At 34.8% G+C, this 18157-nt stretch overlaps 1 protein-coding gene across 1 annotated transcript; it reads left to right on the plus strand.

The window, feature by feature from the left end:
- The first annotated feature begins 185 nt into the window (after nucleotides 1-185).
- LOC140450396 (farnesol dehydrogenase-like) lies at nucleotides 186-17828 on the plus strand. The gene is made up of 5 exons (XM_072544000.1): nucleotides 186-436; nucleotides 6654-6891; nucleotides 10894-11117; nucleotides 15755-15898; nucleotides 17588-17828. The coding sequence occupies exons 1-5, from the start codon at nucleotides 329-331 to the stop codon at nucleotides 17627-17629; spliced, it is 756 nt and encodes a 251-aa protein (XP_072400101.1). The 5' UTR covers nucleotides 186-328; the 3' UTR covers nucleotides 17630-17828.
- The last annotated feature ends 329 nt before the right edge of the window (nucleotides 17829-18157 follow it).

Raw genomic sequence — 18157 nt, forward strand, 5'->3', positions numbered from 1 at the left:
ATTTAAATAAAAATTTTGCGATTTAAATCTTTTAATTGATTTTTTAACTCAGCAGTACAGTAGAATTACTTGATTTAATTATTACCTTGTTCATTCCCAACACAATACCTGAATTTAAAAAATTAATAGTTTCTCTAAAAAGCTAAGCTAGTACGGAACTGTCATTGAGTTTTAGTTTAAATTTGGGAGGAAACCTAACAAAGTAGTAGACGTATTGCGGGTTTAAACGATTGCAGAACACACATAAAAACAATTAACTAAACTCAGTAGTTGTTTGTTCATATTGTAGTGTTTTATTATTTTTAATAACAAGAATATTTTATTAATAATGCCGCTATCTATGGAACGTTGGGTAGGCAAAGTTGCTATAGTGACAGGTGCTAGTTGTGGTATTGGGGCGGCTGTTGCAGAGAGATTAGTTAAAGAGGGTTGTGAGGTAAGAACCAAAAATTCTGTTTATCATAATTTCTTTTTTATTTAGTTGGTCTTTCCTCTAGCATAATTTTATTTTTATTTAGCTTTACGTGTCTCGACAGCATAGGTCACTAATAGAGGTAAAATTTTAGTACATTACATTACAAGAATATACAGTTACATTATAATCGATACAAAAATACATTAAATAGATTAAATATTAGTACAATTATTAATTAATTATCAAATTCTAAACTGCATTTCTTCTTCTAAATTTCCTTTGAAAGTCTGGTTTCAAAAGGAAATTAATAAGATTTTAGAATTGATCTGGCGAGCTGAGAATATTTTGTAGGTTTCGACTCAAAAGATTATTTTTTGTGTTGTTGAAATAGGGACAGTATACGATACGAGAATAGGTTTAACAGATAGAATACCTATATACATAAGTTTACAATAATAATATGTATGCGTATTACAATGTATGTTTTAGATATTTTGAAGTAGTTGACAGTCGTTAAGATAAGAAAATATTTTTTTTCTTTAAACATCAAATAATGATGACATTACTTATCTAACTTGATCCTGTCAAAGTTTGATGTCTCCGCCGGCAGCAGTTTTTTTTCCCATTTCTTTACGGCGGAGGGAAAAATGTTGTCATGGCAACAATATGAAACATGTCACAAAGCAACAATACAAATGTCATTAACAACAATTAAACATCATTTTTATTTATAGTAATATTAAAAGTACAATTAGTTAATGAGGCATTTTCAAAATTGAAACCGTGCAAAAATGTTCCCGACTCTTGATACGCATTGGTAATTGTTGATGATACTGATGGTCGAGAACAACTTTCAGCAATCATTCCAACGTGCTACTGCATCATTAGCCGCGGACTCAATTTCGTTTAGGTTTTCCATTTTCGCACTAAATTTGCGCTTGCGGTTGCAACAACAATAAGCTGTCTTTAATAATTGCAAACAACCGTCAAACAACTGTAACCAGGGAGACGCAAATCCCACCGACGACTTAATTATTTTAATTTTTAACATCTAGACGACTTTGATAGTTGTCACAGTTAATTTCGAGTAAAAATAGCGTATGAATTGTACTATTTATGGTTGAAAATTGCTACGTTTGAAGAAAAAATAGTATACTTTATTCGGCAAAGAAGCGACTTTTCTTGACTTGCCCTCTATTACGCGCCTCACTTCGTTCGGCGCATAATATCGGGCGCGTCAAGAAAAGTCATGCTTCTCCGCCTCATAAAGTAATATACTATTGGGTATCTGTATTTTCTTCTAGGGCTTCTTCTTCTAAATAGTCATGAGTAAGTCGTGTATGGCCGATACGGAGACGGGTAAGTACCACTTGCTCTCTTCTGTCTTTTATTTTTGGTTTCCAAAGATGTGGATGTTTGTTGAATTCGTATAGCCTTAATGGAGTGTCGTTCCAAGTTTGTTGCCATTTTTAAATTATTTTTTGTTTTAAGTATGGTTTTAAATCGTTTTATACCAATATGTTACTTTCTTCAGACATCGGGTTAGTTGGTGCATTTTTAGCCAGTTTATCTACAACTTCGTTACCTTCGATTCCAACATGAGAAGGGACCCATAAGAAGTGAACTTGGATGTTCTTATTTGAAATGTTTTTAAGTTCTTTTTAATAAACAGTAGAAGGGGGTTGTGACAGTATAATTGAGTCAGTGAGGATAATGAACTTAGAGAATCTGTGATTATTATACCTGTCTTTGTTTTTGTTTTGTATTAACGATAGTGCTTTTAGAATTGCGAATAATTCAGCCGAAAAGATGATTGTAATTGACGACAATTTGAAACTAACTGAGAAGTCTTCCGAATAAATTGCTGCTCCAACTCTGTCTTCATTTTTTGACGCACCGGTGTATACGTTGTAGGTATTGCCATATCTGTTTAATTGTATGAAACTGTTTTTATGACGATTGATGATATCTCTGATTTTCTTAGGTTTGTTAGACTGATGTCGATAGCAGGAATAGATATTGTCCATGGTGCAGGGTTGTGGATTGAAGAGGTATCATAGGTTTTTGGAAATTGAGAATTTAATTTGGATAAGTATGACTGTATACGAAAGTAAAATGGATGAATAGATTGATGTGTTTGTTGAAATTTATTGGTAAATCGATCAGCAAAAACGTTATGAAGTACTGGATTATTTCGGTTTGATGACACTGCTGCTGCATATGTTAGGCTTAGATGTAGTCTTCTGAAAGAAAGAGGAAGTTCTCCACTTTCCCAATAGAGACTTTGAATGGGGCCTATGTAGTAAGCACCTAAAGAAATACGTAGACATCTATTTTGGATAATATCCAGTGACTTAAAATGTTTTTTTGGAGGAGTTGTAGACGATGGCTCCGTAGTCAAGGTTTGATCGAATTATGGATTTGTAAAAAAGTATTAAACTTGAATAATCGTCTCCCCAGTTTTTTAAGGCAAGTGATTGCAGTAAATTTATACCAGGTAGACAGGATTTTTTCAGCTGTTGAATATGTGTCTTCCAAGTTAATTTTTTATTAAACGTCATACCCAAGGACCGGATTTCTTCTACATAATCTACTTTTTGTTCGTGTAGATATAATTCTTTTGTTTGAATTTGATTTCTCTCTGAGAAACAGATTACTTTCGTTTTTGAAGTGATAAACTACTGAAGTCCACTTGTAGCTGACCATTTGTCAATGTGTGTTAACGCTTTTTAAATGTGATTGTAGATCGTTGTTATGTTTTTTCCTCTACAGAAAATAACTAGGTCGTCAGCGTATAATCTAACTTTGACGGGGTTTTCAATTTGTGTTAATATCGAATTTACTGCTATAAAGAATAAAGTTGTGCTTAAGTTTGATCCTTGTGGTATACCATTTTGTTGAATTTTTGTTTGAGAATATGTTTCGTCAACTCGACCTTGAAATTGTCTGTTTTCAAGAAAATTTGAAATGTCTTTTAATATGTTACCCCTTATTAACCAGTTGCTGAGTGTTTAACGATTGAATATTTCCAAACTGTATCATATGCTTTGCTTATATCAAAAAATATTCCAACACATTGCTGTTTTATTGCGAATGCTTCGTGGATTTCTGATTCTATGTCAACAAGGCTGTCTAAAGTTGAGCGATGTTTTCGGAAACCACATTGTTCTGAAATAATAAATTTGTTTGATTCTAAATACCACATAAGTCTATTGTTTATTATCTTTTCTAACACTTTACCTATGCTATATGTGAGTGATGTCGGTCGGTATGTTTGTGGATCTGATTTTGGTTTAGTTGGTTTTAGAACAGGTATTATGATTGAATTTTTTCATGATTTAGGAAACACGTTATCCATATAGATTTTGAGTAGATGTTCTTTAGATTGAGGGCCTAAATTTTTAAGAAATATAAACGGTATATTGTCGGGTCCAATGCTAGTGATCTTGCCAAGACATTTGGATGATATTTTTAAAATGCGACTATAAATCTGTATGTAGTTGTATGTTTTCAGTCTCCATATTAGAAGACGCGGCTTGTTTGCACAGAGGTCGGCTAGTTGGTTACCAGGGATTCCTACATGAGACGGAATCCAAATCATGATCATGATCTTATTTATATTTGTATATTCTGTGCAGAATTTTATGTACATACATCCTTGTGTTATCTGCAGACTTACCAAAAAATGCATATTCAAACGTAAAGTATATGCACGACTTTTTTCAATAATATGAAGAAAAAATTTAACATTATTTTCAATAAATCACACTATGATTTTTAAAGTATATTTATAATATCAAATAGATAAAACCAAAACTTACAATAATTGTAGGTACATTTTATACTTCAGCTACTTTTTCATTAAACATTAAACAATAAACAATTAATGGTTTCTCAAAATTTTCTATTAACAATTTATTTTTTTAATTTTCTGTCAGAATATCATCATCATCATCATCAGTTGGCGCTACAGCCCTTCGTGAGCCTTGACCTGCTTCAAAACATTCTTCCATCCATTCCCTATCGAGTGTCTCTCCAGCCCCTCACTCCAATCTCCCTCAGATCATGTACATCGTCCAGATATCTGAGTTTAGGTCGCCCCCTTCTTCTTCTTCCGACCGGCCTGTTTAGCATAGTTATTTTAGTGGGATCACTCTTATCCATCCGCATAACGTGGCCCACCCACCTTAGGCGGTTTATTTTGATGGTCTTCACAATATCTGCATCACCAAAAAGTCTATAGAGTTCAAAGTTATATCGCCTTCTCCACAGACCCTGTTCGTTTACTCCGCCATATATAGTCCTTAATACTTTTCTTTCAAAGACTCGCAGTAACTCTTCATCTCGGGTCGTCATTGCCCATGTTTCAGATCCGTATGTGAGCACTGGGCGTATTATTGTTTTATAAAGTTTGCACTTTGTTGCTATTGACATACTTCTCGCTCTTAGTTGAGGGCCCAGGCCAAAATAACAGCGGTTAGCCACGCATATTCTTTTTTTATCTCGTTGGATGTGTTATTTTTGTAGTCTACCAGTGATCCTAAGTAGCAGAATTCTTCTACCATTTCTATCGTTTCGTGTTGCAGTTATTTTGTTGAATTCTTAATATTGCCGACATATATTTAGTTTTCTGGATGTTAATCAGAAGTCCGATGTTTTCTGCGGCATTTTTGATACGTGTGAAAACCTCCACTGCTTCATTTTGGGTTCTTCCAATTATGACGATATCATCAGCGTATGCCATTATTTGTATACTACGGGTATATATCGTACCTTTTAAGTTTATTCCCGAATCTCTCATAACTTTTTCTAACGCTAGGTTGAACAGCGTGCATGATAGCGCATCTCCCTGGTGCAGTCCTCTGTTGGTTTAAATGGTTTTGAAACATCCCCTTGTACGCGCACTTTACATTCGACTTTCATCATTGTCATTTTAATTAATTCTACCAATCCTTTTGGTATTCCTAATTCGATCATCGCCGAATATAATTGGGACCTGTCAATAGTATCGTACGCTGCCTTAAAGTCTACGAAGATGTAATGGCAGTCTATGTCGTACTCCGTCGTTTTTTCTAATATTTGTCTGATGGATGATATGTGATCAATGGTAGATTTATTTTTCAAGAAGCCTCTTTGGTAGGATCCTATTATATTGTCAGTATACCGTACCAGTCGTTCGTTAAGTATCAGGGACACAATTTTATATGCTGTATTAAGAAGGGAAATCCCTCTAAAGTTGGAACGTTTCCTTTTTTGTGTATGGGGCATATAATTCCAGTATTCCAATCTTTTGGTAAGGCGCGTTCTTGCCATACCTGTATTAGTAGTTTGTGAAGGAGGGTTACAAATGTTTGACCGCCACATTTAAATATTTCTGCGGGTAGGTTGTCTGCTCCGGGTGACTTGTTTCTGGCTAAGGACTGAATTGCTTTGTTTATTCCTTAAAAAGTTATCATATCTACCTTCAGCTCTACTTTCTCCATTAAGTAGCGTACTAAAATATTCCTGCCATCTTTCTAGTACTTCCACTCTCTCGTTTAAAAGAATTCCGTTAAGGGCCTTGACTTGGTTCGCTTGTGGCTTGAAAACTTTTCTTTTTGTGTTAACCTGTTTGTAAAATTTTCTGTATTCGTGTTCTCTATTAAGGTTTTCCATTTCTTCGAATTCTTTATTGATTTGTTGCCGCTTTTTCTGTTTGTGTTTTTGTTTTTCCTCTCGTCTCTTTACTCGATATTCTTTAACATTGCTCCTAGTCCTTCTGTTAATCATTTTCAGATACGCGTCGTTTTTCTTTTTCGTTACTCGTTGGCATTCCTCATCAAACCAGTTGTTTCGCTGTCCCTTGGGTACTTCACCCAGCACTTCCTAATATATATTTATCTTTAAATTAAAAGCTTCTTTTAACATCAACTGATGTGATAGGAGCATATTTTAGGTTGGCTAAGAGGCATTGGTCCACATTATTTTCTTCCGACAATTTTCCTCGGAAAATATTTGCTTGAAGAGCGTGACCAAAGACTAACTTAAAGAGTAGCGGAAAATCCTACATTTTTCGTAAAATTTGTTCTTCAATCGTTCCCTTAACATTTCACAAGAAGAAATAAATGTTTGCAAAAAAAAGAACAGTCTCTTAAAGGGGACTTTGTGGGGTTTTCACGTACAAAAGCATAATGTTGTTGTAGAAGAAATTTACTGACTGATTTAAATCTATAATAACACTTTATATTAAATTACTTAGGTTGTTGGCATAGCGCGAAGAGTAAAGCTGATGGAAGCTTTAGCAGCAAGATTAAAGAACGAAAAAGGCAAACTACATCCCAAGAAATGTGACGTGATGAAAGAAGAAGAAGTGCTTGCAGTATTTAAATGGTGTAGAGAAAACCTGGGACCAGTCCATATTTTGATCAACAATGCCGGAATAATCGAGGCGACAAATTTGATAAATGGAGATTCGCAAAAATGGAGAGAAATTATAGGTAACATGTTTTAATTTTATGTTTCGTACCAATAAAACATAGTTTTAAAATTCTCTGTTCTGTTTCTTTTTCTCTATCTTCTTCATTATTTTCTTTATAGACTTATCTTTGAATTATGTCTTAATTGTATTCATTCATTTATAATTTTCTATTTTTTCCCTTTTATAACAAACAATTAACAATAACAAAATATGTAAATACACCTATAGTTTTTTTCAGTACGTAAGATTAGTAATTTCCAATATTTTTTTTTTATTTTATTTTCAATAAAAACCATAAAATAAAGCACAAGTTCCAAAATAGTGATTAATTTAACAATAAAAAAAATGTACAAAATGTTTTTATTTCCAAGTAAGATATTTTTCAAATAAGTCACAAAATAATTTTAAAATATGGATATCAAAATTAATTGTTTTCGAGCTTAAATAACTTCTTTTATCCATTCTGGCATGGACTAGATCAAAGCAGCACTCTCGTTTTGCAGCATTTGTTCCCACTCGTTTACCAGCACCTATTCTAACGCTACCACAGTTTCAATCGCCATAATTTTGCCTATTTAATCTTGCCAAGTTTCCCCACAAGTAGGTACTCTATGGGGTTAAGGTCTGGACTTCCAGGAGACCAGGCTAGTACCAGAATACTAATATCCGTAAAGAATTGCATTGTTATCCTGGCCACGTGCGACGGAGCATTATCCCGCATTAGGAGAAAATGACAGGGTCATTCTGATGAAGCTGCAAAGCAGACCCGTTAATACGAACATCATTCAAATTTACGCTCCAACATCAGAAAAACCAGAAGAGAATATCGAGGAGTTCTACGCAATTGTACAAAAAGCACTAAAATACACCAAGAAGAACGAGCTAAACATCATCATGGGTGATTTCAATACCAAAGTTGGCAAAAGCAGTGTAGAAGACATCGTCGGACAACACGGCTTAGGCGAGAAAAACGAAAGAGGAGACCGACTCATACAATTTTGCCGGGAAGAAGATTTTACCATTGCTAACACGTGGTTTAAACTTCCCCCGAGACGACTTTATACGTGGAAGTCACCTGCAGATACAGCCAGCAATATCATCAGAAACCAGATAGACTTTATTCTCATTAACAAAAGATTTAAGAACTGCTTGAGCACAACTCATTAGTGGGCCAGATAGAACTCAAACTAGAGAAACTCATCAAAAATAAACCTAAACAGAACCTGGATTATGACACTCTAAAAGACCCCGTAGTTCGTCAGAACGTGAGAGATACAATGAGACAAAAACTAGAAACGGCTCAACAACAAGAACAGAGTGTAGAACAAAAATGGAGTTATATCAAAGACGTCATGCTGAATGCGGGAAAAACATCTGGGAAAGAAAACAAGAGTAAAAAATAAAGAATGGATGACTGATGACATTCTGCAGATGATGGAACAAAGAAGATGAATGAAAAACAGGGACGCGAAGAAATACCAAAAAACCAACCAGACAATTAAAAAAAATACTAAGAGCCAAGGAGACATAGATGCAAGAAAAATGTAAACTAATCGAGGAGCTCCAAGAGAAACACGATCATATAAATATCCACCGAAGGATTCGTGAAGCCACTGGTCAATACAAGAGGAGAAACACACACCTCCTCATAAATAAAGACGGTAATCTGGCGACGACAGTGAATGAGAAGTTGGTTACCTGGAAAATATATATCGAAGAACTTTTCTGGGACGACCGCGGCAACCTTCCGGAAATAAATTGCATGAAAGGGCCGTCAATTCTAGAAAGCGAGGTAAAGGCTGCTTTAAAACAGTATAAGAATGGTAAGGCTACAGGCCCGGACGAAATACCCGTTGAACTTATTAAGGTGATGAGTGAAGTGAACACGAAGGAGTTAACTGAACTGTTCAACGCCATATACGATTCAGGTAATATCCCAAAGGAATGGCTATTGTCATCATTTCTAACGCTACCAAAAAAACGATCTGCGAAAACGTGCGAAGATTTCCGAACTATCAGTCTTATGAGTCATGCACTTAAAATTTTTCCTAAAATCATACATGCCAGAATTTACAAGAAATGCGAAGAAAATGTCGGTGAAATGCAATTCGGATTCCGCAATTCCATGGGTACACGTGAAGCACTTACAAGTCCTACTTCAGAGATTCCGGGATGTCAGTTGTGATGTCTATATTTGTTTTATTGACTACGCCAAGGCATTTGACCGATGTCAGCACCAGAAGATGGTCACCGCACTACAAAGAGTAGGATTGGATGAGAAGGACATTCGGATCATCATGAATTTATACTGGAACCAGCGTGCTCAAGTCAAGGTCGAAGACCAGCTGACCGACCAAGTGAAGATCATGCGAGGCGTAAGGCAAGGATGTGTGCTATCGCCGACTCTTTTTAATATATACTCTGAGGAGACTTTTAATGAAGCCCTCATAAACCTAGACATAGGAATCCGAGTGAACGGTGAATACATCAATAATATCCGCTACGCCGATGACACTGTGTTACTAGCAACCAGCCTAAACGATCTGCAGGCCTTACTAGACCGAGTGCGAACTGTGGGCGTAACATACGGACTGAACCTTATTATTAAGAAAACGAAATTCATGGTTGTCAGCCGTACAAATTTAGATCCCGGGGCACTAATGGCAGGTAGCAAAGAGATCAAGAGAGTCGACAGATTCACTTACCTCAACGTACAATGGGACTACGCTCAAGAGATTAGCTCCAGAATTGAAATGGCACGGTCTACATTTATTAAGTTGAGATCCTTGCTGTGCTGCAGTGATCTCAGTTTGGGAACCAAGATGCGGATAGTGACGCAAGCCATTGAAAAACGAATCGAAGCCTTCGAGATGTGGATATACAGAAGGATACTAAAAATATCTTATGTGGACCATGTCACCAACGTTGAGGTCCTACAGCGCATGACAAAAGAAAAAGAAGTGCTTAATTTAATTAAACAACGTAAGCTTGAGTACCTCGGCCACGTGATGCGGAACGAAGAAAAATATCGAATTCTTCAACTCGTTATTCAGGGTAAAGTATTTGGCAGAAGAGGACCGGGACGTCGTCGTATCTCGTGGTTGGAAAATTTCCGACAATGGTTTGGGATGACCTCAGCGGAGCTGTTTCGCAGAGCAGTCAACAAAACCATGATAGCCTTGATGATCGCCAACATCCGGACCGGATAAGGCACTGAAGAAGAAGGAGAAAATGTTCACCTACCAAATGCATATAAGGTACCACATGTTCTTCCTGACATTCACTAATGTATCTATTAGAATGCAAGTCACCTTCTCCTAATATATTAAGACCTGTAAGTGCTTCCAAATAAATGCCGCCCTATGCAATCATATCTGCACTACCAAAATGTATTATAGAAGAGAAACAACATTGTGCACAGCGTTCTTTAGGCCATTTCCACACTTAAAAGACAATCTAATAAATATCTCGTGAAACAAGACTCATCTGTAATCTAATCTTCCATAGCCCAATCTGCAAGTACCTGCAGCAGGTATATAAAATGATAACTTTTGTTCACTTAATCTTCTGTGTATGATATTAGCTTATGTATGAACATTTGCCAGTCTCCTGGTTAAAGCTGTAGGAGCGACTGTCCACTCTTGAAGCACTTTAAGAATGAAAAACTAGTTTTTCGAAATCCTTAAAACCGTTGGATATTGTATTTTGCGGAAAGCTAAGCATTTATTATTATATACCGAATGAAACACATTCTCCCACAGCTTTGAACTTTTGGTTCTTAATAGTGAGATCTGCATTAATACCTCCAGCAATCTGTTAGTGTTAGCTGGTATGAAATTGATTTTACATCGGTTTATAGAACAAATCCGTTCAGGTTACAAACGTAAATTGTCCTACTTTAAAATTCTTTATAAGTATATCCCCTTTTAATTTAGATGGTTAATATAATTTTCTGAATTTCCCTAAATAATAAGAGAATATGTAGAACAGTTGTTTTAATATACTAAATTTTTGTTTTAAGATACGAACATAATGGGTCTTTGCGTTGGTACAAGAGAAGCTGTGAAGGATATGGTGAGGAATAAAGTAAACGGACACATCATTCATATGAATAGTGTCGGTGGCCACAAAGTACCGTACTTTACCTTCAGTAATGTGTACCCTGGAACCAAGCATGCTGTAACAGCTCTAGCAGAAACATTAGTAAGAGAACTCGCAGCAAACAATCTCGATATTAAAGTTACCGTAAGTTTAGATTTAATTAAAGATAAAATTAATATAATGCATAGAAGTACAGCATTCCTTCTTTATCAAAATACATATATTTTGATTTATACCCTTGGGTTCTTTGCTTTATATTTGCTATTTAATACATCTATCCTTAACTTCTTCCCTTTTCTTTTTCCTCTTTCTCGTATTGTTGGTCTTATATTACTTTTATATGAGGAAACTAGCTTCGTGAGGAAATCAAAAACCTAAAGTTAAATACTACTACTACTACTATCGGTTTACAGCGTTCTCCGACGCCTTCCGACTCCTAACCGCCATTCTTCTCTATTCAGCCATAGGCCTGGAGGGATTTCTCCAGGCCTATGGATTTCTCTTTCCTCTAGTTCTTTTTCAATTCCCTCTCTCCAGTTTTTTCTTGGCCTTCCTCTTTTCCTTCTCCCTTATGGTGTCCACGTCAAAATCTATTTTGGAATCCTGTCATCTGGCATTCTCTGTACATGGCCGTACCATATTAACTGTTTTGTTTTTATGTCATCAACTATTGTATGCTTGACTCCCATCATTTCACGTATTCTCTCATTTGGTGTTAAATAAATTTTATAATAAATAAATGTCTGTGACAAATATATTTTTTGTCAAATGAGATTCTTCTTTTCGAATAAACTACAAAAATTTCCACAAAGCAGAGCATTAGTTCAAATTCTATATCAGTTTCCAATTCTTCCAATACAGTTCACAAAAATCACAATGATCTTAAGAACGCTACAGAAAATCTGTAAATTTCAATCGATCACATTATAAATTGGTCCAATCGAAGGCAAATGCAGTTAAATCACGGGCTTAGTAAGGGAGGGGAGAATTTAAGGGGTAAACCCCACTCACAAAAAGTTGACATTAACATTAATAAAATTAAAAGGTCTAACAGGTTTTTTCAGTTGAGTTGTTTTCTGAAAGAAAATGACAACCGAAAAAAACTAGTCCCTATCATAAATGAAATAATTTTTGCAGCAAACAAGATATACCTTTCGGATAAAACTGATTCGGAATGGATCCAAATTACACCAGAGTCTGAACAACCACCTCAGAGTGATGGTAATAGCCGAATCGGGGGATAAAATTCTTTCTGAGCATTTGGTTACTTCCTATACGAATGCCCTTTACATGAACCCGCAAATCAAAAATAAAATAATTGACATTTCTGGTGAAATTAGTCAACAAAAGATCATTGGTGAAGTAAAGGAAGCTAAATTTTTGGGATTCTCGATGATAAGACGACCGAAATTGCACTTATGGAGCAAGTCTGCTGTGCTTGCGATATGTTGATTTAAAATATGTTAATATAAAGTTAGGGAGATGTTCTTAGAGCGTATTCCAACTTTTTACACGACATGATTCAGTCTTCGCTCTCTTTTCCTCTCTCCAATGACGCTACAGCCCAAGTCAGTCCCTGGCCTCCCCAGCTTTCGTCTCCAAGCATCCCTTTTCTTGTGTGCTCTCCTCCAGTTATTCACCCTCAATATCTCTTTAGCATCGGTTTTCACTTCTTCTATCCACCTCTTCCTTGGTCTTCCTTCTGGCCAACGTCACACCATAGTTGCACTAAGAGTTCTACTAGGTGATTTGTTATTATCCATTTTTATGAGGTGACCTGGCCAGCGCAATCTTTGTATTTTTGCATAATTTGCTATAGAGGGTTCTTTACAATATTCATATAACTCGTTATTGAACCTCATTCTCCACATACTAGTATTGCAGTCCCAATATCCTTCTTAATATTTTTATTTTAAAAGTAATAATAAGGTTTATCGTTTTCTGTCATCTTCCTTGTTTCTACGCCAAATGTTGCTAGGATCCGGTGTTACAAATCTAATAATTAGACCTCTGAAAAAACATGGACTTGAAAGTAATCATGTGGTTGTTCAAGGTTACGATGGGGCTGTAGCTATGCGTGGGTATTTCCACGATGCCCAAGCGTATATCAATCAAGAATGTGTTCTTGCTCTTTATGTACATTGTAGTGCACACTCTCTCAACCTTGCGATTGCAATTGCTGACTGATGTTCATAAGCAGATGTGCCAAATTGCCTTGGGATCGTGCAGTATATTGGTTCCTCATTCAGCCACGTGAATGATGTTATTAATGCTTTACAAGTTTTGAGACTTTTGAGACTTTTGCTTGGTCAAGTTTTGAAAGTTGACCAAGAGTACCTCCATCTCTATGAAGAAGTAAAGCTATTAGTCGAAGAAGATGGTAGTATACTGCTCATGTCACGTATCGTCGAAAGACAGTTAAATCATTCTAACAGTCCTATGTCGCGTTTATTACCGTATTACAAAATAAATTTATTCATCAAATTTATTCATCTAGTTTCTCGACCATGCAATTTAACAATTGGTTGAGAGGTTTACAAAACACCGTAAAGTAGTATTGAGACTCTCTAGTATGTAACCGTCAAATTTTGCGGCTGGTTATGAAATTGAAAAGGTATTTTGTATGTATTCTCTCTCTATGTGTCTATAACTCTCCCCTTCCTTACTCCAAAATCAGCTTTGGAATGCTTAGATAAGTGAAGCCAAAAACTATATCCAAATGTTTACGTACTATTGCAAATATTGATTACACACCTGTTACCACTGATACCTCAGAAAGGACTTTTCCAAGCCTAATAAGACTTAAAAGCTACTTAATTAAATTAGTCATATATATGAATAAAAGGGGTTATGTACTTCGTTTTATTTTCTTGAAACCCCCCCATCGAAACTAAAACCTGGCTAGTCCGTGAGTTGAATGAAACGTATATAGGATAAAATACTTACAAGACTATTACAGTACACTTTTAAAAGACAATAAAATACTTACTCAGAATAAACTATTTAGAAACTGCAATAATATGCTCATATAATGTTTTCAGCTCCTGTGAAATATATTATTATTTTATTTAAATGAATTTCAAACCTTTTCAATAGCAAAAAATGTAGCCTTTAATGAAAACCGGTGTTTTCAAATGGTATATTGATTTCAAAGTATATAAATCGTGGTCTGGAATTGAAAGCTATCACCTACAATCTAGTATATGTTATTTCTTCTAGCTCGTGGTTAACGTATATACATCCGATCTTTTTAAATTTGTTGTGTTTGTTTTTTTGTGATTTATTGCTACAATATTTTAAATAATAATCATTATTTCTTCTTAGTGAGATGTAATTCCTTTCAAATGTTGCTTCTCTTCAATAATATTAATGGAAGACATGTCTATTTACGATAAGTCATAATATGTAGTCTTACTTTTCTTTCCATCCATCTATTATAGAAAACTTATGTCCAAATTTTATTTATACGAAATACTCTGGCGAAAACCATCGCAAACACGATGGCATTTCTACAGCGATATAAAGACAGCATAAAATTGAAACGTACTCTACGAAATTTTAATGCTATTGACAGTTTTGAAAAAATAGTTGTTAACACCAGAAACAGTCTATTCTCTGTAATGAAAAATATACAAGAATCTAGGAGACTACCGAAGAAACGGATATGAAATGAGGAGAATTTGAATTTATCTGCGAGAGAAACTTAACGTGACAATAGGTACTATATTTCAAATTAAGGCTCGTTTTACTTTTAAAAATCATATATCTGATGCAAAGTTGTTTTAAAGAGATGATTTTTTGATTATTTTCGATTAACGTCTACAGAAACTGAAAGATTTTTTTGTACTTTGAAATTGATCAAACAATTAAATGTCGGAAGAAAGATTTAAGGCGCTTGCCATGTTGTACATCAAAAAAACTTTAATCAAATAAAAGGCAGATATCGGGCTCAGTTTTATTAATTTAATCTTGCCCAAGTACTTTCGCTCACTAGAGCATCTGAAATAAGCCAAGAAACGTTTTTTTAACTGAAGAAATTAATTAACTTCGATAAAAACTCAAAGTTGATGGTTGATAAAAGTTTTTATGCGATTAACGTTTTATACTTACTTCGTCAATTGCGGCCTATCCAATAGGAATAAAATGTTATAAACATAAAATTAAACATCACACTACACTACACAAGGACAAACACTTTAAATTTTTTTTAAAAATAGGCGAAGCTACATTATGTATGGAAACCGGAGACAGAATGGCTCCCGGTCAACGGAAATGTTGAAGTGACATGTGACATATGACAGCTATTCGAATAAAACTGTGCTCGATATCTGCCTTTTATTTGATCAAATTTCATTTATTCGAGCATTCAACCTTATAACAAAAAAACTTTAGTTCACCAAATTTCTGACTCCATCGAAAAGGTGTACGGTATTTATTTTTTTTTAATTCTCAAATCAGTGCCCCTGAACAAAATTATCACCAGCCATAACTGTCCAAATCCCTTCTTCTTCTACTTCTTTTTATCTAGACTTCCTACCGTTTCTTGGGGAACCGTCTCTTGTCGTCTTTTCTACTCTATTTGTTGTCATTCGGCTTATATGATCGTTCCATTCTACCATCAATTTTTTTAAGTGTCTTCATAAAGGTAAATTAAAATTGAGTATAGAGAGTTGTTGAATAAGTACTGAAAATGTTGTTTACATTCGGATTGAATATTTTTTTATCATTATAATAAAATCGTAAACAGATTCAGTTTCACTTTTTTGTGCTTTATTTTTTAGAATTTAAGTCCAGGACTTGTCAAAACAGACATAGGAAGGAACTGTCCGGCATTTAATGAAATGATTGCAAGAGTTCCTACTTTGGAAAGTGAAGACGTTGCAGATACAGTTGTGTTTATTTTATCAACAGGTCCTAAAGTACAGGTAATGTAACATTTACATTCACATTTTAGTAGTTAAAAACGATTGTAGTAATTACTAAAAATTTATTTATTATTTAAATAACAAACGAAGAAGTTCTTCCTCTTCTTTAAGTTCCATCTTCTATCGAAGGTTAGAAATCATCATGGCCATGCGGACTTTGTTGACTGCCGCTCTAAAGAGTTCTGCCCTACTGCATTTAAATCATTCCCTTAAGTTCGTAAGCCACGATATTCTTCGTCTTCTCACATTTCGCTTTCATCGAAATAAGCTGCAATAATGGGTATCTTTGCTCTCTCATAACATGGCCTAAGTAATCAAGTTTTCTTCTTATGATAGTGAATATTATTTCAGCTTCATTTCCTATTCTTCTAGTAACTTTTGTATCTGTAATTGTAGATTTGACAAGTAGTCATGTCTCCAACGGTTCCAAAAATCTCTTTTTACTTTTTCTAACTGCCTCCACCTTTGTGGCATATTCGTATATGTGCTCAACTCTTCCTCCCTATTTGGCGAAATTAGTTCTCTCCCAATTAGGAAGTGTCCTGGGGTTATTATTATTCTGTTTTCCGTATCTTCCGTATCAGCGCATAGAGGTCAGGAATTCATGCATGCCTCTATTTGAGCTAGCACTGTGCACTTCGTATGGAGCCAAGAAGAAAAAAAAAATAGTAGTTTGCCCATTCTTTTCTACCAAAACATGATTTTGTGTATTATTGACCTGTAGCATTTGGGAACTCGAAGGTCCAGCTTCATTTGTTGTTCTGAGATTTTCGATCATGGTGGTAACTGGAATTCAGCTGCAAATATAGTTTTCGAGAGCTTGCATATAAATGACCGGTTAATTTAATTAACTCCTGTTCAGAAACACCTTGCTTAAACAAAGATGACACAGCTAAAGATCGATGAGATTGGTTTGTTATTTTATGTTTTTTGTGTCTATTCTAATTTTTTCAGCTGACATTTTTGTCCACTTAGATACGGTGTTGATTACAAGTGGACAGTTTTTGAACCAAGATCCATCCTTCCAGTTTGGGTGAACGGTAAGAAAGAGTCTTTGGTCCCCTATTTTCCATTAATTTCAAAAATAATCTAACTGGGCATAACTTTTCGTTTTATGAATATCTTACCAGCCATTTGCTGCTTGCGAAACTTTTCGAACCGCTTGGATTTGTTTTGGAAAAAATACTGTTGTATTTAATTCGGCACGTAAATTCTCCCATAACATCAAATTCCTTCTGGAAAAGTGAATCTTGCAGTTTACGGCCTCATTGCCCCTCAAAGGAAGTTCAAATGAGCAAAGGTGAAAAACCTTTTTTTGTGCTCCATTGGGGGTTTCCTCGTCGTGGCTTTGGAAGATTTTAGTACTTCGGTGGATAATGTTTTTGAACTTAGTTTTCTTTTTTCTTGAACATTTTGAAGCTGCCTCCCCTTGGTATATGCAATGCCGCAATGACCCGCGTAATCCTATTAGATTATTAGATGGATTAGATATTAGATATATTAAATAATGTGGAATTTAAAAACTTTATTAATTTTTTGTGTGGGTTTCAGAAAACTACACATTTAACATAAAATTATTTTCTATAAGGCACAAAATTACTGATGTGTGGATTTTATTTTAATATTTAATATTCTAATCATAAAAAAAGTAAAAATCAGTTAAATAATGCAATATATATTTTTTTTTAGATACAAGAAGTTATAATCAAACCACTTCGAGAAGCTTTTTAATTGGAATAATATAAAGGAGCGACAAAAATGATACAAATAGTAATTCCTTTACTTTAATGTCTTTAGACATTAGGAACAAAAGTTAAAAAACAATATGAAAATGTTAATATTTTAAAAGAAATTTTTTGTATATAAATAATAAAAGTATAAAAATAAAATAAAATATAAACATAATATATAATATGTACTGTATAATATATACTAAATATTATAACTGCCTCTGCTACTGATTTTACATCTCTTACCTGTACCATGTGTAAAATAATTGATAAAATTATCAACAAACGTCTTATCTGGTATCTTCACAAACACGAAATTATTCCTAAAGAACAATCTGGCTTTAAACGACACAGATCCACCCGCGACAATCCGCGAAACCCTGAAGAACAGAAAAGCAGCAGGTTAAGACGGGATACTAAACGAATTACTGAAATATTGTGGAGCAGCAATGGCAGAACATTTAACAACATTAATTAATAATTAAATACCGGAAAGAACGGAGAATGAGTGAACTAATCTACTATTCAA

The sequence above is a fragment of the Diabrotica undecimpunctata genome, chromosome 9, assembly GCF_040954645.1.
Source record: "Diabrotica undecimpunctata isolate CICGRU chromosome 9, icDiaUnde3, whole genome shotgun sequence".
NCBI classification, from domain to species: Eukaryota; Metazoa; Arthropoda; class Insecta; order Coleoptera; family Chrysomelidae; genus Diabrotica; species Diabrotica undecimpunctata.

Bases quoted from the DNA above. Each gene is read 5' to 3' on its own strand.
- LOC140450396 (XM_072544000.1), top strand. From the start codon at position 329: ATGCCGCTATCTATGGAACGTTGGGTAGGCAAAGTTGCTATAGTGACA. The intron at 11,118-15,754 runs GTAAGTTTAGAT...TTTATTTTTTAG, and splicing joins ATCTCGATATTAAAGTTACC to AATTTAAGTCCAGGACTTGT. The intron at 15,899-17,587 runs GTAATGTAACAT...ATTTTTTTTTAG, and splicing joins CAACAGGTCCTAAAGTACAG to ATACAAGAAGTTATAATCAA.